Source organism: Castor canadensis, chromosome 11 (assembly GCF_047511655.1).
Source record: "Castor canadensis chromosome 11, mCasCan1.hap1v2, whole genome shotgun sequence".
NCBI classification, from domain to species: Eukaryota; Metazoa; Chordata; class Mammalia; order Rodentia; family Castoridae; genus Castor; species Castor canadensis.
The window spans coordinates 59,471,070-59,491,721 of NC_133396.1; the positions used below are offsets into that span (position 1 = coordinate 59,471,070).

General features: G+C 49.6%; 1 protein-coding gene across 4 annotated transcripts; it reads right to left on the minus strand.

Moving 5' to 3' along the window:
- Positions 1 to 1,469: 1,469 nt before the first annotated feature.
- Arhgef15 (Rho guanine nucleotide exchange factor 15) lies at positions 1,470 to 15,189 on the minus strand. 4 transcript variants are annotated; one of them, XM_074046890.1, is made up of 18 exons: positions 15,025 to 15,150; positions 14,676 to 14,798; positions 14,537 to 14,572; positions 12,473 to 13,131; positions 11,884 to 12,216; positions 11,619 to 11,673; positions 10,037 to 10,095; positions 9,714 to 9,925; positions 9,443 to 9,603; positions 9,134 to 9,286; positions 8,393 to 8,522; positions 5,809 to 5,883; positions 5,609 to 5,701; positions 5,366 to 5,526; positions 5,114 to 5,266; positions 4,435 to 4,517; positions 4,219 to 4,323; positions 1,471 to 3,530 (listed from the first exon to the last, which is right to left on the minus strand). In XM_074046890.1, exons 4-18 carry the CDS (start codon positions 13,080 to 13,082, stop codon positions 3,379 to 3,381), a joined length of 2,535 nt encoding a protein of 844 aa, XP_073902991.1. In that variant the 5' UTR covers positions 13,083 to 13,131; positions 14,537 to 14,572; positions 14,676 to 14,798; positions 15,025 to 15,150; the 3' UTR covers positions 1,471 to 3,378. The 4 variants fall into 4 exon arrangements, with proteins under 4 accessions (XP_020031110.1, XP_073902991.1, XP_020031109.1 ...); XM_074046891.1 differs by having other exon boundaries at positions 3,498 to 3,620; XM_020175520.2 differs by lacking the exon at positions 14,676 to 14,798 and having other exon boundaries at positions 15,025 to 15,137.
- Between the last annotated feature and the right edge of the window lie 5,463 nt (positions 15,190 to 20,652).

Genomic DNA, 20,652 nt, shown 5'->3' on the forward strand with positions numbered 1-20,652 from the left:
GTGATGTGGGAGAGGGAGAGAGAATCTAGAATGAGCAAAGAACCACCTGTAACACCTGTACCCCTCCCCCCACATTCCCGCTCTTCTGTCCTCCTTGCCTCATCCCCATTCCCTTTGCATCTACTCTCCTCTCACTGTGGTCCTTACTCCCCCATCTGCCCTTACAGCTGTGCTTCAGCCCCTCAACCCTCTCAAACAGGCCTGCAGAATTCAGACTCCTCCAGGATTGCACAAACATACTCGGGTCACCCCAAAGCAGAAAGGAGGGCTCTAAGATAACAGAAACCAACCCCAGGAAGACAGGAAACATGACAGTCCCCTTTCTTCCCTGCCTTCTCATTCTCTTTTGGAACATATGGTTTTATTTTGTATGTCTCCCCATACAAACTGCTCTGTCTCCCCATTATCTCACTATTAGAATCTACAGTTTGAAGCACGGAGACTTCCTAATGACAGAACTCCCACAGAGGGTGAAGGCCTGAAAGGGACACATGTGCAGCTTTGAATCTGTCCCTGGATATTGTCTCTGAGTACCTCAGTTTGTCTCCATCTTATGACAAAGAACAAGAGGCAGTCAGACATGGTGGCCTGCACCTGTAATCCCAACACTTGGAAGGCAGAAACAGGAGGATCCAGTTTGAGGCCAGCCTAAGCTACATAGCAAGTCCCTGTCTCAAAGAAAACAAAAAGTGTGTGTGGTGGGGAGCTTGGTGGAGAAAGACTCCCCCTCCCCATCAGAAAATGTGAAGGAGCAGGTGCACCGGATCCATCCCCACTGCCTCTACCTTCTGTTCCTGGCCTGTAATCCCTTGTTGCCACCTCTCCAGATCTTCCCATAGCTGTCTCCTTGTCATCTCCTCCAGGGTCTTCCTTAAAGTCACCTCCACACATAACATTCTGTGCCATGGTCCTTGCTGTATTTTCTTCATAGCACTTACTAATTTCATCTTACTTGTCTACTTGGGTTGGTGAAGTGGCTCAAGTGATAGAGTGCCTGCGTAGCAAGTGTGAAGCCCTAAGTTCAAACCCCAGTACCACCAAAAAACAAAAATTGTCTACTTGGTAATTATTCCCCCTCCCCTGTGTATGCCCCCTGAGGGCAAGGACCCCGTCTTTCATCTCTGCATCCTCAGATCCTAGAATAGTGCTTGCCACATAGGAGACACTCAATAAATAGGCATAGAATATGAAACCTGGAATTCTCTGAAATTGTTAAGAGATCATATATGAGAAACTTGATAGATGTTTTCCCAAATTTGACATTTCTAAAAATGTGTATGTGCCATTACCAGTGAAGAATAGTAAAGCCTAGTTGGATGCCCATGGCTCATGCCTGTAATCCTAGTTATTCAGGAGGCAGAGATCAGGAGGATCGTGGTTCAAAGCTAGCCCAGACAAATAGTTCGTAAGACCCTGTCTCAAAAATATGCAACACACGCACACACACAGAGGGCTGGTGGAGTGGCTCAAGTGGTAGAGTATCTGCCTAGCAAGCATGAGGCTCTGAATTCAAAACCCCGCTACTACCAAAAAAAATTTTTTTTAAAGATGCTTGTGTGGTCAGTAAAGGACCTTTTTTGATGATTCACTGCACCTTTGTCCTTCTCACTGAATCTTCATCCCATCAGAGCCTTAGCCACCACTGGGCCTTCCCTCACCTCCCCAACTACAGCAGCTGCAAACCCAGTGATGCCACTGTCACCACCACTGCCACCATAGGTCTCTCAGGAGTTGTGCATGAGCCAATGTGCTTGGGCCTTGCAGCTGGTCTCCAAGCCCCAGTTCCCAATGGAATGTCCCCCTGCTCTTGATACCTTTGTGACCACATTGTAGACCACTATTCATTTAAGCACACACAGTCCTGAAAAACCTCAATACAACTCCACCAACATTTATTGAGGGTTTTGCAAATGCCAGGCACTATGCTGAGTGAATCCCCAAAGTCATGGACATGCCAAATGCCAGTGCTCTTCTCTCTCTGAGTCTCTGGAGCCCATGTACCTCATGGAGTTTCTTTCCTGGGTAAACTGCCATACATGTGGTGAAGGACACATGTGATAGCCTAGTGCAGGGAAGGCCTCATCCCAAGCCTGGGTCCCATGTCCAACAACTGTGTATTCCACTGTGTCTGGTCCTCACCTCCTCTGGCATCATGGCAGGCAGTTTCTCATCAGAAGTAGATGCTCTGATCAGGACTGACAGCACGGCTCTTCACTCTCTCCTGTTCAGCCCTATGTTTCTGTAAACAGATGGTGGCAGAATCCCAGGAGGTTGGCCAGCCAGCCTGTGATCCATAGCTCCATTTCTTCACCCGAGCTGGGATCCAGCTTGTCCTTCAGCCAGAAGCTGAGTCTGGCTAACTGATGACAGTTCGAGTTGGAGGATATGCAGGCCAGTGTTTGGGGTAAGGAGAAGGGCCTATAGGAGTCATAGGGCCTTAAGCCCCAGTTACTGGCCATCATTTGTTCTTCACATTCCTCTGCCAGACTGTTTGATGACTTCATAACATTGCCTTCCAATCCTCATGGAACCCTGGTCTCCAAGAAACCCAGAATCCAGGGCCTTCCTCCCCAGCCCTGGCCTTGGACTGCCAAGCACACCAGCACACTCTTTTTGGAGCTCAGACCTAATGTCTTTCTTGGAGAGAATGCCAGGAAAAATGTGGAATGAGAGAAGAAATAGAACATTCAGTCATGGGAGGGGATAACCACCACACAAACATCATATTCAACAGAGTCACCTTCTCTGATTCATAGATACACAAATGCATACGAACATACGGGCATGCACACGCACACACAGACACACACACACACACACAGACACAAATTCTCTGAGATGTACACACCAGATTCTTCTAGAAGACAGGAAGTGTCTTGAGAGGGCATAGGAAGTACCCCAGGAATGGAATCTAATGCTTCCCTGACTCAAAGGGAAGGTCTAGTTGTTGCTGTAGAACGGAACAGGATAAGCCCTGTTCAGCCCAGATCACCATCTGCTTTGGCTGGATGGGTCCCTGGCCACCTGTGTGGGCTAGGACTATCTCTCTAGGCTGCTGTCCTTTCCCACCTGTATTGACTCAGCTTTGTCTTCTTTGGCTGTGAGCATACAAGGATACTCATTGGCCAGGGGCTTAGCCAGGTCAGTACCCACTGGCCACTCTGCACTAAGCCTCTATTTTCTCCATTGGCAACACATTCAAGCCATCTTCATTCTTTCTTATTGCTGTGGGCTCAGACGACCTTGTTTCATTGGCTGCTCCTATTGGTTGTCACTAGAGGTAGTGTTTCCACTGAATCTGATGAATGTGTGGCTGGATTTTGTTTTCTTTGTGAGGTGTTGCCAGCGTCACAACCTGTACCCCCTTCCCATCCTACATTAGGGTGGGGGGGTACTGGGGGTTCCTGAAGAGGGACCCACAGCCTCAAGAAGTCTCTGGTGCTGACGTAGGTGCTTTCTCCTTTCATGTTCCCCTGTGACTTCACACACCAACTGGGCAGGGAAGGCCCCAGGAAGCCCCTTCAGCCAGCCTGGGGAAAGAGACAGCTACTCAAGTGAGGTGGTACCGGAGGTCAAGTGAAGAGGGAAAGGAAGCTCTCTGGGGTCTCAGACCTTGGGACCTGGTAGGGAGGGCATCAGCATCAGGGATGACAGCTGCATCAGGTCTGTGTCACTTTCTCTAGTCCTGCACTAACTCTTAATGCTACTCAGAGCAAGAAGCAAAGTTCTTGTAGGGGCCTGTAATGATCAGCAAGATCTGGTCCCAGTAATCACTGTGACCTCCTTTGCTCTTCCCCCCCTTTTCTGGCTCCCTCTAGGCAAGCTGGCTTCCTTCCAAGCTCTTCATCACATACCAGCCATAGGGTCTTTGCACTACCTGTTCCCTGCAGCTGAGACACTCTTCCTCCAGATGCCACGTGCCTGATCTGCCTCTCCTCCATCAAGCCCACATGTTGCTTTTGCAAGGATGTCCACCTCACCCTCCCTATTCTGAAACTCTGTCGATGCCTGGAACTCCTGACCTCCTTCCTCTACCACCCTTGTTTTTTCCATTGCACTCCTCTTCCAACATACTACATACAACTTATTTCCCTGTCTACCCCTATGACCTGCCTTCTCTGGTACAATGCATGCGCCAGCAGAGCAGGAAGCTTGGCGGATTTGGTTCACAGTGTTTAATAAACAGCTACTGAATGAGTAAACGAAAGGCTCTCTCACCTTCAGGGCTCTTGTGAGGATGCTTGGGGGGAACCCTGGACTCTGGACCCCGCCCCTCAGTCTTGGCAGGTGTAGATGGCTCTGAACATAGTTCCTGGGAACACTCTGGAGGGGGGCGGGTGACATGACAGTAAAGTTCAGATTCTTTTTAGCTTCTGCCCCATACTCCTCTTAAGACTCACTGTTTCTGCCCTCCTCCCTTTTTGTAATACTCACCATAGTCTTCATAGATGGTGTCTGAGGAGCAAGGGAGGGGACCTGGGGTAGGGAAGGCTCCCAGCCAGCGCTGCATGTCTGATCTGACAGTGAAAGAAGGAAGGGTCACAGTTGGCCCAGGAGATCCTCCTGGGGGTGAGGCAGGGACCATGGAGGACAGAGAAGGGGAAGGGGATGGTGGGGTTTGAGAGTTCAGGGGAGGGTCCCAAGGATGGGTTTTTTTTTTTTTTTTTTTTTTTTGGTGGTACTGGGGTTTGAACTCAGGGCCTTGTGCTTGGTAGGCAGGCACCCTATCACTTGAGCCAAACCCTCAGCCCAAGGATGGGGTTTTCTTTGTTTGTTTGCTTGGTTTGGGTTTTTTTGGTGGTACTGGATTTGAACTTGCTAGACCGGTACTCTGCCACAATTGAGCCATGCCTCCAGCCCCACTTTTTTTTTTTTTTTTTGAGATAGGGTCTTATTTTGAGCCTAAGCTGGCTTTGAACTTGTGATCCTCCTGACCCAGCTTCCTGAGTGGTGGGATTGTAGGGGTGCCACACCATACCTGGCTTATGCTTTTTTGCTTTTTTGCTTTTGCAGTGCTAGGAATGGAACCCAGGCCTCCTGCATGCTAGACAAGCGCTTTCCCACTGAGCTTCGCCCCTAGCCCCCAACAGCGTTTTCTGGAGACATGACTCACAGGGAGGAAGCTTGGAGTAGCCTGTGGGTAGGGCGGCCCTGGTGGTTGCTGAGGAGGGAAAGGCGGAATGTAGGGGGTCCAGATGGGTCCGGAACCTGCTGGGCCTGCACCAGGGAGCGATGGGCATAATCCAGAACCTGCAGGCGCTGCCCACTGCCCAGGGAAGAAGGCATTCAGAGGAGAGCAGGGGGTCCTGCTAGACACCTCCTCTCTACCTCATCCCAGGCTCCCCCCCTTCCCTGCAGGACACACCTCTTCGGCTGAGTGATGAGCAGAAGGTCACTAAAGAGCAGCAGGCAGAGGGGGGTGAAGCGGGGGCGTGAGGTGAAGAGTACGCCCCCCCTCCGGCACCCTAATTCGATCAGTTCTCCCTGCAACTCCAGGCGCCGTGACCAAGAGACCAGGGGCAGAGCCTGCAAAGAACAAGCAGAGGAGGTTCCAGCTTGGAACCCTGTCACAGGAGAGGCCAAATGGGGAGGCTGATCAGGGACTAACCTTGACTTTGTGGAAACGCAGCCTTTGGGTGAGTCGGATCAGCTCCTCAGTCTGCTTCATACGCCCCACCTCTGCACTGCAGCGCTCAATGATCTGTCGAGGGGAGGCAAATCACCACCCTCCCAGTGGTCGGTCCTGCTCCCTTCCGCCTCTCCCTACCCCCTCATCACCTCTCCCACCTCAGCTTCCCTCCTGCCCACCTTGCTGACAGCACCCAGGGCTTTCTGGGCATTCTCCTGGCGACTGGATTCCTCCTCTGTCTGACGCAGAATATTCTGTGGACAAGGAAGGGTGACTGGGGCGCCCTGTTGTGCAGCTCTTAGATTCAGTAGGGCCACAGCTCAGAGGACCCTGCCTGGTTTGGCGAGATGCTCAGTTTGGGGTTGAGGAACCTCACCACTCACCAGATGCATAACCTTAAGCTATCATGTCACTTCTCTAAACCTCAGTTTCCTCATTTGTAAAATGAGGATAATACCCACCTAACATATCAATAGCATCATTGTGAAGATTCAAGGAGGTAATGTATGAAAAGGTTTAGCATAATCCTTGTCACACAATACATGCTGAAAAAGAAGGTTGGTACTATTTCTTTTCTTTTTCTTTCCTTTTTGCAGTACTAGGGTCTGAACTCAGGAACTTGTGCTTTCCAGACAGGTACTCTACCACTTGAGCCACACACCTAGCCTTATTTTACTCATTGTTAACCTCAACTATTACTGCAAACCATATAGCAGAGTAGTTAGGAGTGCCTGAATTTCAATTTTGTCTCCATCAAGTATTATTGCATGACCTGGGGCAAGCTAATTAACTTGTGCCTCAGTTTCCTTTTCTAAGTAGGGCAAAGAATAGCTCCTGCCTTCACACAGTTTTCCGTGAGGTTAAACAGGCATATGGCACTTGAAACTGTGCCTCGAACAATGCACCCAACAGCCACTGAGTCATGACTATGATTGGTATCTTTATTTTTATTTTTTGGTGAGCCTAGGGTTGGAACTCAGGGCTTTGCACTTACAAAGCAGGCGCTCTACCACTCAAGCCACACCTCCAGTCCATTTTGCTCTCATTTTTTGGAGATGGGGTCTCACAAAGTATTTGCCCAAGCTGGCTTTGAACCTCGATTCTCCCGATCTCAGCCTCCCAAGTAGCTAGGATTATAGGTATAAGGCACCAGTGCCCAGCTGGTATTTTATTTTTATTGTGTTGTCCACACTGATGACAACACACTAGTAGAATATGATATAAAGAAGCTGGTGGCAGCCAGATGTGGCAGTGCATGTCTGTGATCCCAGCACTCAGTAAACTCAGACAGGAGGATTGCAAGCTCAAGGCAAGCCTGGGCTATATAGCAAGACCCTATCTCAGAAAAAAAAAAAAAAAAAAAGCTGGGTTGGGGGTGTAGCTCAGTGGTTGAGTACTTTCCTAGCATGCAGGAGTCCCTGGATTTGATCCTCAGGAGGAGGGGCAGGGAGAGGAGGAGGAGGGGTAGAGGGAGGAGAGAGAGAGAGAGACAGAAAAGGAAGGAAGGAGGAAAGGAAGGAGGGAGGGAGGGAAGGAAGGAAGGAAGGAAGGAGGGAAGGAAGGAGGAGGGAGGGAAGGAAGGAAGGAAGGAAGGAAGGAAGGAAGGAAGGAAGGAGGGAGGGAGGGAGGGAAGGAAGGAAGGAAGGAAGGAAGGAAGGAAGGAAGGAAGGAAGGAAGGAAGGAAGGAAGGAAGGAAGGAAGGAAGGAAGGAAGGAAGGAAGGAAGGAAGGAAGGAAGGAAGGAAGGAAGGAGGGAAGGAAGGAAGGAGGGAAGGAAGGAAGGAAGGAAGGACCTGATCATCTGCTTGGAGACTTTTCACATTAGGAGCAGAGCACAGTGTCTCAAGCCAATAATCCTAGCTACTCAGGAGGTGTATAGCCACCGCCTGTCACCCCAGTTATTCAGGGAAGCACAAATGGGAGAATTGTGGTCCAGGCCAGCCTGGACATAAATGAGACCTTATATGAAAACACCTAAGCTGGGAGCTGGGAGCAAATGCCTATAAGCCTAGCTACTTGGGAGGTTGAGATAAAGAGGAACTCAGTTTGAGGCCAGTCTGGACAAATAGTTCATAAGACCCCAACTCCAAAAACAACCAGAACAAAATGGAGTGGAGGTGTGATTCAAACCTCAGTCCCAATAAATAAATAAAATAAAAGATCCCTATGCTGGATCAATAGAAGGGTGTTTCTCAACCTTTTTTTTTTTTTTCAGTATTATCTCACTAAGGAACCATTTTTAGACACTTCTTTTTGTTTTGGTGGTGGTAGAGACTGAATCCAGCACCTTGCACATGCTAGGCAAGTGTTCTACCACTGAGCCACACCCCCAGATCCTTTTCATAAAATTTTAATTCTGCAGATAAACATCCTAAATCTATTTATGTGCCATGTGGCCCTTTGAAGTTCTACAACCATTGGAATTCATGGGTTTTTTTCATCCCCCAAAGAGCCAGTGTTTGCCCCTTTGGAGGTGCTATCAGCTACTCAGAGGCCAAGAGAGGGCAGTTTGCTGTGGCTCCAGCCAGAGGCCATTTCCCTGCAGCCACTACGCCCCGTGGGTCAGAGGGCACGTGGGTAGCTAGCTCCATGGAGGGGTGGTGAGACCTTCACCGAGAGATCCAGATGAGATCTGGGGGGCTTATGTGGTCATGGTGAAGCAGGAAATGGTGATGACCAGACCAGAGGCCTGTGGCAAGAGTTCTCCAGCAGAGATGGTGGAGGGGAGGGGGGACGAGGGGACGGGCCCCAGGTGAGGACATACCTGCAGCAGCATACGGAGCCGGGTGATGCGCTGGAAGGGTAGTAGCAGGAAGGACGGCAGCGGGAGCCGCTCACATTTCGGGAGGCTCTGCAGTCTACGCAGCTCCGCTGAGAAGCGCATGTTTGTGTCCCTGCAGAAGCAGGTCCAGCGGGCTAGTGGCTGCCCTGAGGGGGTGGGGGTGATCCTGATCTCCCACACCTCTGGGATACAACAGTGCCCCTTATCCATGGTTTTGCTTTCCATGGTTTCAGTTACCCAAAGTGAGCCTCAGCTCAAATATAGCAAACAGAAAATTCCAGAAATAAACAATTCGTAAGTTCAAAATGGAGCATTTTTCTGAGTAGTGTGATGAAGTCTCAAGCTTTTCCACTCCATTCCACCCGGAATGTGAATCATCCCTTTATCTGGTGTGTCCATGCTGTATGTACTACCCACCCGTGAATCACTTAGTAGCCATTTCAATTATCATATTGACTGTGGCAGGATTACAGTGCTTGTGTCCAAATAACCTTTATTTTAATAATGACCCCAAGGTCAAGAATAGTGATGCTGGCAATTTTGTCACATTATGTTGTTATAATTCTTTTATTTTCTTATTAGTTATTGTCAATCTCTCACTGTGCCTAATTTATAGGTATGTATGTATAGGAAACATAGCATATATGAAGAGCTTGGTACTCCATGGTTCCAGACATCTGCTATGGGTCACAGCACAGGTGGACGGGAGACCACTGTACTCACATAAGGCGACTGTAGGTCTCCTCCTGGTACTGCTGGTTCCGCACATAATCCACATACACTGAGAAGGGGCCTGCGGCATGCGTGTGCACCACATCACACAGGTCGCCGATGTGGGGGGAAGAATGCACGCGAGACAGCAATGCCCCCAGAAACCTGAAGGAGTAAGGGGAGCAAGCAATGGAAGGGGGCAGAGAGCCAGGTCTTCCAGCTTCTGGAGGGGAGAATGGGAAGGGGAGCAAGGAAGGGCCTGGGCCAGGGAGAAAGCCCTAGGCCAGGATTCCTAGGAGGACCTCACAGAACCCCACTGACCGCTCGCTGACGCCCTGGACTCGTTGCACATTGGAGAAGAGTGTGTGGTGATCCCGGGGAGTGAGTGTGTCCCGGAGTGCCTGGCTCAGCACGAAGGTGTCAGTCAGCAGCCGCAGGGAGCGCAGGTAGGAGGCCTCAGATGTCACGACCTCGAACAGGCTCTTGAAAGGAGGACAGGGCCACGGTGGAAAGGGCAGCTCATGGCCTGCCTCAGACTTGAGGGGCCACGCACCTCCCCAGTGCCTATCCAGCCCCACTCAGGTGTACCCACCTCCTGCATGCGCCTCTCCTGGGGGCTGAGGGACTCCAGGAGGCCACTGGCTCGCACGGCTGGGAGCTCCTGCCACAGGGTGTTGCGAGGTCCAGGGAGCCTTGAGAAGGTGGGAGCTTCCCCAGGATTTGCTGGACAGGGGCCCCCGTCCTCACCAACCCCCCACAGTTCCTCTGACAGCACAGCTGCTCGGTAGGTCTGGTACAGAGGTTCTGGAAGGCAGACAGGGCGCATCAGGGAAGCCCAGAGCCCCAGAGCCCTGCCCCACTGCCTGACGGGGTCAGGGCAGCGACCCCAGGTCACTCATCATTCGGGGTCCTCACCATCCTGCAGGGGCAGCTCCCAGTTCTGCTCTTTCAGCACCTCCAGCCCCTCCTCATCCCTGTGGAGAGAGAAAGGGATGGGAGCCCCCAGAGCCACCACTGTGGCCCACTCCACAGGTGCTATTCACATGACACCATAAGAGATGGATGCACAACCCACCTGCATGTTGTATGCAGAGACCCTGATAGATCCCCAGCTCAAACTCCAGATTTTTCTATGTCCTTGACATAAGGGAAGCCCTGAACTAATGAGGCCACATCCATTCCTGTGTACCAGAGACTTACAAATCTGTCTCTTGAGCCATCTCACTTAGCAACTATTTCCTGGAATGTCCCATTTGTACCTTGAAACTTCACGTGTCAAACCCAAACTCTTACATGTGCCCACCACCAACCATGGCTCTCCATTTCCCCTGTTCTGGTCACCAACACCACCTCTACCCATTCATTCAAGCTAAAATATGTACTAGCAAATGTTTTCATGGATAAATGGATGGACCAGGATTACTTCTGATAACAATGGTTAATCAAAAATATTAATACAAGGGCTGGGGGCAGGGCTCAAGTGTGATAGCACTTGCCTAACAAGCAAGAGGCCCTGAGGCCAGGCACAGTGGCTCAAGCTTGTAATCCTAGCTATTTGAGAAACAGAGATCCAGAGGATTTCAGCTTGAGGCCAACCCAGGCAAAAACTGCCCATCTCAACAAATGATTGGGCATTGTTCTGTCCACCTGTCATCCCAGCTATGTGGGGAAGCATAAATGGGAGGATCACAGTCTCTGCTGCCCCAGGCATAAAGCTAGACCTTATCTCAAAAATAACCAGTGCAGGGGCTGGAAGTGTGATGGCTCAAGTGATAGAGCTAAGGGAAGTCCTGAGTTCAAACCCCAGAACCACCAAAAAAAAGAAAAATCCATTTAGCAACTATGACCATTTTTTCTGTTTCCTGTTTGTTTGTTTATGTATTTATTATTTTTTGTCAATACTTTTTTTGTTTGTTTGTTTGGTATGGGAGTTTGAACTCAGGGCCTCACGCTTGCTGGGCAAGCTCTCTACCACTTGAGCCACTCAGCCAGAGGTTCAAGATAAGAGAAGGAAATTAAAACAGAGCTTGGCCTAGTTTTTTGTTTGTTTTTGTTTTTAAGACAGGTCTTGCTATGTAGCCCAAACTGAACCCAAACTTGTGATCCTCCTGCCCTCAGCCTCATTAGTGCTGGGATTATAGCACTACGTGCACTATGCCCAGTCTGGGCCTGGCTCTTTAGCACTATCGTACCCCAAAGACAAGACCTGTGGAGTAGTGGATATGCTTATCACCATTTCCTAGACAGGACACTGAGACCCAGAAAGGGTAAGGATTTGTGTAAGATCACATAACTAGTAAGGGACAGAGCTAAGATTAGAAACTGGGACTGCTTGGAACTCATCCACCATTGAGAAGCAAGGACCACTGTATTCACATAGACCACTTCTTCCCTCCACCTCTGCGGAGGTGGGATTTACCTTGACCTGATGGCTAGTCTGCCCTAGGGTGCGAGCATGGTCAGGAGTATGGGTGGGGTGGGGTAGGGGGTCCAGTACCTTCCCTCCAGGGCTGCAGGAGGAGCATTTCGAGAAGCTTCATCAGGACTGTCCCCTGGAGAGAGAACCCAGAGTGAAGAGAACAAGCCTCCAGGACCCTCTGGCCCTGGACTCCTGAGCCCAGCCCCAGAAGAGGCTTGCTACAAAATTTATCACCATCATCAGCCCCAAAGCAGAACAAAGAGCCCAGGGTTGGGTTTCAGGCCATTCCACCTCCACCTTGTCCCTTCAAAGCCAGAGCCCTCCCCCACACCAAGCCCTATACCTGTTTGAATTCCGTCTTCAGCAAACAGATCAAGATCCGGCTGTGGGCGATCCCCAGGGATGCCGTCATCCTGTCTGGCTCTGGTTGGTTTGGGGGGCTTGAGAGGTGGCAGGAGTTTGCGCTCAGCAGTGGACCGGTAGGAAGTGAGGACGACTGCAGGGTGACTGATGCTTGGAGGACTGGGGCGGGAACGGGAGGTACGCAGTGGGGAGGCCCGGCAGGGAGCCCTTGGGACATCCTCAGAACCCCCTACAGGCACCCATTGGAGCTCCAGGCCAGGCCGTGCTATGTGGCAGACACAGGGGCAGCAAGGAGGGCAGGCCAGGGCAGCATCTGTGGAAGATGGGATATCCTAAGGAGAAAACCTTGGGGCCTGGTCAACCCCACTCAGGCCTCCTCCCAACATCCAGGTCCTACCCCAGGCATCTAAAGGTCTCCAGCCTGTCTTCAAATTCCCAGAAACAGAAGCCAGATTTCCCAAACACAAAATCCCTTATAGAAAAACTAGCCCCTGAAAGTTCCCACTCTTCAAGCATTGAAAACCAGGATAGGCTGGACTGGGCCCACCCCAGGCCCACCATGTGCTTACCTGGAGCGCCGTTCTCCTGGGATCCATTCCCAGCAAGGACGCCTTGGGAAGTCTTTCTCTCCCCGTTGACATCCGCTCCCCCTTGGGAGCCCTGCTCCAGGGAGTCCACAGCCTGGGTCCTGCCATCAGCCCCCCATTCAAACTTGCCTGCCAGTCTCCGCACAGTACCAGGGGCCGAGGCAGAGCCACCCTGGGTCAGGCCCCCAGACATGGGGGGCAGGGGCAGAGGTGTACGGAGTGATACAGGGGGCTTGGGTGGAGGGACTGGAGACCGGGGAGCAGGTTCTGGGGAAATGGAGTGCCGGGACACTGGACTGGGGGTGCTGGGAGGTGAGTCTGGGGAAGTCTGGGAGTCAAGACTGGCGCTAGAAGCTGAGGGAGGCAGAAAAGCAGGGGGCTTGAGGGATGCAGCTGGAGGTTCCCAGAAGATGGGGGTGCACATTGGGGCTAGTGCATCATTGCAGGCTCCAGGAAGTGCTTGTGGAGAGGAGCCATTGTGGGGAGGGCCTGGGGAGTGGGGAGCCCTGGGACGAGAAGGGGGCCTAGGCCGGATGATCCGAGGAGGCTTCAGGATAGGGGGTGTTGCTGCTGGAAGGGACTGGGCTGACATCTTCCTCTGAGCTCTTGGAAGGAGTACAGTGTTTTGCAGGAGTCATCCCCTGAGGAGAGTGGAGGAGTAAAGGGTGAGAGAGCCTCTCAGTACCCACCCCCCCACCCCCACCCCCCTGGGTAGACTGAATCCATCCACAGCCAGGCTTGTGGAGTCAGAAGGGAAGGCTAATGCAGAATCCATCCTTCCTCATTCTGCCCCTGGACCCTCCCAAGGCAGCATCTCTTTTTTTTTTTTTTTTTTTTTTTTTGTGAGTCAAGGTCTCACTATGTAGCCCAGACTGGGATTACAGGTGTATGCCACCATACCCAGCTCTGGGAAGCCTTGCTTAGCTTTCCCAGCCCTCATTTTTGTGTCTTTTGACTTTTACTGCCATAGTGGGGAGTAGTGGGGAGTGGGGGCAGTGGCTAGGCAGAGACCCACGATCAGGCAGCCGGGGACACCAGAGATGCAGCAAGAGGAATTCAGCTTGCCAGTGTCGACACCGTGTCAGTATGCAGTGTGCGGGTTTGTCGTGTGGTTTAGGTGTCACTGTGTCTAGTGCCAACTGAGTGGGGATTGCATGGTGCTCACTGGGAACATGAAGTGGACAGTGTGTGGTTTGTGGCCCATCAGGGAGTGTGGTGTGAGTGTAGGAGTAGGGGTGGGAGGGTGTAAGTGCGTTCTGTGCTATCCGGGTGTAGTGTGTGTCCGTGCCCATGTGTGTGCACGTGCAAGCCTGAGCTGTGAGGGATGCATCACTGTTTCCCTGCTCTGACTGGCCCTCCACCCACCTCCCCCATTTCCCAGTTCCTCTCTCCGGACTCTCCCTTTCCGGGTTATTTTTAGTCTCCTTTTCCTGCCATGAAGATTCCTGGAGCCTCCGACCCTAGGAGACAAGGAGGCCCCAGCATGGTCTCTTCTGCCCCTCATCTTCTTATCCCTGCCTGCTCCAGGTCTGGTCATAAACAGAGGCACCAGTGGAGGACTGAGTTCTGCCAGGAAGCCTAGGGGAGGTGGCCGGGGGACCCAGAATGAAGGATAGGACCAAAAGGACCAGAACACTGGGGCCTGGGCTTCTCTTCCTCTTGTGGGGAAAGAGGCTGTAATCCCCAAAAGACTGTAGGGACAGAACTGGGACACAGGGGAGCCCCCAAACTCCCTTCAGCATCAGCAGAGGTCACAGCCTTCCATGCCCCAGGTTAGAATCTTGACTAATGATGGGCGCAGGGGGCTGCAGACAGCAGCACAGTGGCCACTGTACTCTATCAGGAAGCCTCTTAGCTAGGTGACCAGGCAGTGACCTCATCAGCTGACCAGCTCCTCCCCAACTCTTGCCCCCTTTAGGGATCCCACTCCCCACCCCCACCCCAGGTACCTACATTTACTTCCTACACCCCCCACCCAGCTCTCCCGCCACATACACACTTGAACCTCCTAAAGGGCCCAGGTAGTTGGGGGCCCCAAGCACTCACCGTTGAGTCCCCTCCACTCTCAATCACCTCCCAGGGCTGAGTGAGTAGGGGCAGGAAACAGGAATCAGATCCTCCTCCCAACCGGACACCCCCCCCCCAACCACCACCACCACCACCACACCACACTCCACATACGCACACTGGGCGCTCTGGGAGATGTGAGGGGCTGGGGAGCCAGGCTGTCGGGGTTAATGGGTCTGGAGAGAGGCTGAAAGCCAGGCGAGGAGAAAGGACCGCTCTTCTGCATGTTCCATCTGCATGGCTGTGTGGCAGGGGTAGGGTGACGACCAAGTGGCCATGGCATCAGTGTGGGCTGACAGTGTCTGCGCCACCATCTTAGATAAGGAATGCTATGTGTATCCTTCCGCGGCCTGTCTGATCGTCCCTCTCTCGGTGACTTGAGCAACCGGAGCCAGCCCACACTTCATAGCAGGGGACCCCTAACTCTGCTTCCCTCCCTAACCTGCAGAGGCTCCCCAGGAATTTACCTGTATCTTTCCAAGAGTGTTTCTTGGAAACACTCTTCTGTTTTCAGCCTGTCCTCCCTGCTCCTTGGAGCAAGGAATGCAGGCCTCGCTAAGTGCCTGCATTTCTGGGGCGGGAACTGAGGGCCCTGATTGCGATCGCCACAGAGGAAGCCAGTTCGCAGCCCCACCCGCCCATTGTGTCAGAGTGTGTGTGTGTGTGTGTGTAGGAGGGAGAGAGGATGAGGGCCTGGAGAGGTGGGAGGTAGGGAGGAGGTAGGGAAGAGGAAGATCCTCACGCCTCAGGGGTAGGTGTGACATGGGACCCCAGCGGCTCACTGTTTTCCCAGTCTCTGTCCTAGTCCTGTCTGCCTGTCACTGGGAGGCTTTCATGGCTGGGAGTCAGTGCCCCGGGAGGGGCGGGAGGAGGTGGGTGCAGAGGAGGGGTTCGGGGGTCCCTTCTCATCTTTAATTTGCTCTATGGTTGAGAAACTGAATTCCCAGGGCTGGGGGTATGTCATAAAACAACTGAGGAGGTGGAAGAAACCACACCCCAGCCTGGGAAGGACAATGGTGGGAGGAAGATCCGAGGATCAATTGTGAGCTCTGGAAGCCTTTTTCCACACCCAAGTCCCTGCCCTTGTCAGAGCTGCACTCATATGCACACGCACACAAGCATGCGTGCGCACACACACACACACACACACACACTCCACACAAGACACTGGGAAGAAAATCCAGTAAGCTGACATGAAATGTGCTTTAATCCTTTTCTCATTTTTCTTCTCTTTTTTTTGGTGGTACTGGGGGTTAAACTCAGGGCTTCCCACTTGCTAGGCAGGTGCTCTACCACTTGAGCCATGCCTCCAGTGAAAGCTCAGTCTTTGCAGTACTGTGAATTGAACCCAGGGCCTTGTGCATGCTAGACAAACACTTAACCACCGGGCTACATCCCCAGCCCCAAGAGTCCAGTCTTTCTAACGACCAACAAGAGCCCACACAATCTACCTTTCTCCCTAGCCTTTCCTCTCATGCATACTCCAGCCTCAGATCCTTTGCACTGGCTGTGCCCTCTGCCTAGAAATCTCCTTCCTAAGACATCTTCATGGACAGATTGCTTCACTTCCTGCAAGTGGTTGAAGGATTTGCTTTCCCTGTGAAGCCTACCCAATCACTGTTTAAAATTACAATCCAAGCTAAGGTTGTGGTTCAGTGGGAGAGTCCTTGCCCTGGGTTTCATCCCCCGCACTGCATGCAAATAAAAGGAACGAAGGAAGGAAGGAAGGAGGGAGGGAGGGAGGGAGGGAGGAAGGAAGGTCAGACGTGGGGAGGGAGGGAGAAGGGAAGGAAGAAAGGAAGGTCAGACGTGGAGGCTCACACCCATAATTCCTATGCTTGGGAGGCAAAGGCAGGAGGAGCTAGAGTTTGTTTGAAACCAGCCTGGGCTACAAAGCAGAACCCTAGCTCAAAAAAGGGGTATAGCTTAGTGATACAGCACTTTCTTAACACATGCAAAGCCCAAGGTTCAATCTCCAGCACTGCAAAAAGAAAAGAAACATAAATTGCAATCTACCACCCACACCACATTCCCAGCTGTCCTTTTTTCTGGAGCAATTACACCCTGTAACATCTCATCTGGAGTACTTATTCATTATGTTTATAGTGAATTGTCTTTTCAGATTAGACAGCAAGACTCCTGGAGGCAGGATCATTAATCTGTTTTTGTTTCCTGATCGATGTATCTCAGTTTTAAAACCAGATCAGGTACTCAGTATTTTTTCTTTTTTTTTTTTTGGAGGTACTTGGGTTTGAACTCAGGGCCTTGCCCTGCTAAGGCAGGCACACTACCTCTCGAGCCACACCGCCAGCCCTTTTAGCTTTAGTTATTTTTTTGAATAGGGTTTCACGTTTATGCCTGGCCAGCTTGGACCAGGATCCTCCTATTTATGCTTCACACATAGCTGGGATGACAGGCATACATCACCACATCCCATTCTCATTGGTTGAGATGGGGCTCACTAACTGTTTGTCCAGGCTGGGCCTTGAACCGTGATCCTCCCCATCTCTGCCTCCTGAGTGCCTAGGATTATAGGCATGAGCCATCTTGGCCTGTTTTATTTTTTAGATGAGGTCTCCTATGTTGCCCAAGCTGGCCTTGAACTACTGGAGGACTCAAGCAATCTTCCTGCCTCAGTCTCCTGAGAAATTGGGACTACAAGTTGAGACTACAGGTGTCCACTACCACACCAGGCAGGTGCTTAATATTTGATGTATTAACCAATTGTAATTAAATCCTTTCCACAGTCCAGTACACCTCTTACACAAATTCCTTACAGATTATTTCCATAATTGTGTTGATCCCACCTGTTTTCCATCACACGCACACACATGCACACACACCTGGATCAAAAGCATCCAACCCTCCAGCCCTCATCTCTGGACATCCCAAGGAGAGGAAATCTTTTCTCCAAGAGCCTCAGAGACCCCACCAAGAACGCCAGACACACAAGTGTAGCTAAACAAATGCTGTTTTGTCTTGTGTTTACTGAAGTTGGAGTGTCTTTATTAGTTTTGATACTTACAAAAACAGCATTGAAAAAGATGTTTCGCCATCCCCCATCATGCAGCGTGCACCTGTGAGGAAGCCTGAGACATGGGTGGAAACGCCTGCCACCGCAGGCACAGGTGTCCTCTGAGCAGATGAGGCGCTGCGGACTGCCTGGTGCTGACCCCCCTCAGCAGGGTTTCTCCAAGGATTGGAGAAACAATTTGACAAATATGTCAAGTATTTCCCAGCACAAGCTCTGAACTTGGCTTTGAAGGACAAATATAAACAACTCTTCAGGTTTGGAGTTAAGAAAGCAAAACAGTTCTGGAGGTGGCTTGTGACGCACCTGGCTTCTGGTGCAGCCCTAGGGCAACAATGTTACGTGTAGCATATGTACTAGATTTTGCTGGAACTGATTAGATGTTGATATTGGAAAGGTTCTGACGAGGGCAATTCAAGGTTCCCGTGGCTGTATGATGAAAATGGAAAAAGCGCAGAAACTATTGGTTTAGAGGCCAAGTTTGGTGTTTTGGCTCAGAGCACTACTGTGAACTGAGCTGCTTCTTTTGCTTATGACACTCTTAAGGGCTTATTACCAAAACCAAAGGAAACCCCTTTTCTTGTCTGTGTGACTACCCTCTCTGGAGTACTCTCATGCCTGTGCCACAGAAAACTTACCATGACAACAGAGTAGTGAAGCTGAAGGCAAAAAAATAAAAGAACCATAGATGGCTTTGTGAAAAGTTACCAACATGCCAGGCACTGGAGGCTCACTTAATCCTAGCTACTTGGGGGGATGAGACTGAGAGGACAGCAGTTCAAAGTAGTTCAAGAGACCCCATCTCCAAAATAACCAAACCAAAATGTGTGGTACTGAGGGTGATTTGCTGTTGGTGTTATATGGTAAAATTAAAGAAATCCTTAATGTTGACATTAAAACTGGTCAGCAAGAGATTAAATTGAAAAATGCATGCATTTAAACTTCTAAACTTATAAATTATAGCTTCAATGTCTATACGGATTTTTTGTTTGTTTTTTGTTTTGTTTTCTTTTTTGTTTTTTGACAGTACTGGAGTTTGAACTCAGGGTCTACACCTTGAGGCACTCCACCAGCCCTTTTTTTGTGAATGTTTTTTTCCAGATAGGGTGTCTCAAAGGATTTGTCTGGGCAATAAGCAAATGAGGAAGAAGGAGGAATCAAACACCACAAACCAATAAAATGACAGGAATTACTGCATATCTTCCAATAATAACTCTGAATGTTAATGGTCTCAATTCTCAAATCCAAAGACACAGACTGGAGGGCTGGATTAAAAAACAGACTTGACCACCTATTGCCTATAGGAAACATACCTCACCAGCAAAGACAAACATAGGCTTAGAGTAAAAGGATGAAAAAAGATTTTCCAAGCAAATGGAGCCCAAAAGCAAGTAGGAGTAGCTATACTCATATCTGACAAAGCAGACTTCAAACCAGAATTAATCAGAAGAGACAAAGGTCATTTCCTATTGATAAAGGGAACAATCCGGCAGGAGGAGATAACAATTATAAACATATGCACACCAGGTAAACATACCCAAGTTCATAAAGCAAACACTATAAAAACAGAGGTAGACCCCCCCAACACAATAATAGTGGATGACTTTAATATCCCACTGTCACCAATCAACAGGTCATGGAGACAAAAATCAACAAAGAAACTTCAGAATTAAAAGACACTAGAGATCAAATGAATTTAACAGATACCTACAGAATATGCTACTCAACAGCCGCACAATACGCATTCTTCTCAGAAGCCCATGGAACTTTCTCCAAAACAGGTCATATCTTAGGGCACAAAGCAAGTCTTTAATGGATACAAGAAAATTGAAATAATTTGCTATATCTTATCAGAGTACAATAGAATAAAACTAGAAATAATAAGAGAAACTACAAAATAAACACAAATGGAGAGTGTGTTGGATAAACACACGGAGAGTGAACAATTCATTCTTGAATAATCACTGGGTAGTTAAATGAATAAATAAATAGATAGATAAAGGGCTGGCGGTGTGGCTCAAGTTGTAGCGTGACTGCCTGGCAATCGTAAGACCCTGAGTTCAAAACCTAGTGCCGCCAAAATAAATAAATAAATGAGAGAAACCAGATAAATATGAATTTTCTTCCCACTTATTCTCCAACTCATTTTAATGAGACATTTTGCTTATTATAAGTAGTATATGCTGTTTCTGTTCACTTAAAAATTTTTATAAATTTTTATAAATTTATGATGAAAATTAAATTACATAATGTTGAAATCTGAGAATAAGTGTCTTTTAAATTGCTATTCATTTAATATCCGCATCTTCCCATCTTTTTTTTTTTGGTACTGGCGTTTGAACTCACGGCCTTCACTTTGAGCCATTCCACCAGCCTTTTTTGTGAAGGGTTTTTTTTGAGATATGGTCTCACAAACCATTTGCCCAAGCTGGCTTCGAACCTCGATCCTTGATCCTTCTGATCTCTGCCTCCTGAATAGCTAGAATTACAGGCATGAGCCACCATCATCCAGCTTCTCCCCATCTCTTAAAAGTCATATGGTATAACAAATATTTCAAAGCTAGGTGCTGGTAGCTCACTCCTGTAATCCTAGCTACTTGGGAGGCTGCAATTGGGAGGATTGTGGTTTGAGGCCAGCCCAGGTAAGCAGCTCATGAGATCACCATCTCCAAAATAACAGAGCAAAATGGACTAGAGGTGTGACTCAAGTGGTAGAGCCCTGCTTTGCAAGCACAAGCCTTGAGTTCAAACCCTAGTCCCACTAAAAGAAAATTTATCAAGACTTGTTATCAGGGAGGAAAAGAGGAATAAAGGAGAATGATAGAGGGGGTGAATTTAACTAAGATATATTGTATTTTGTAAATGTCACAGTGTACCCCCAGTACAACAATAATATAACAATAATAACAAAAAAAATTTTTTTAAGATCATGAAAACAAAAGAGTTGTCAGAGTTGTCATCAAGGACTGGAGACATTGCTCAAGTGATAGAGCACCTGCCTAGCAAGAATGAAGCCCAAGTTTAAACCCCAATACCACCAAAAAAAGAAAAAAAGAAAGAAAGA

Excerpts from the sequence above, each read along its gene's own strand:
- Arhgef15 (XM_020175521.2), bottom strand. The coding sequence starts at position 13,082 with ATGTCAGCCCAGTCCCTTCCAGCAGCAACACCCCCTATCCTGAAGCCT. Across the intron at positions 5,702-5,808 it reads CCCTGGGTGCTGTCAGCAAG|ATCATTGAGCGCTGCAGTGC; the intron begins GTGGGCAGGAGG and ends TCCCCTCGACAG. Across the intron at positions 3,531-4,218 it reads TCCTCACAAGAGCCCTGAAG|GCTGGCTGAAGGGGCTTCCT; the intron begins GTGAGAGAGCCT and ends CTCTTTCCCCAG.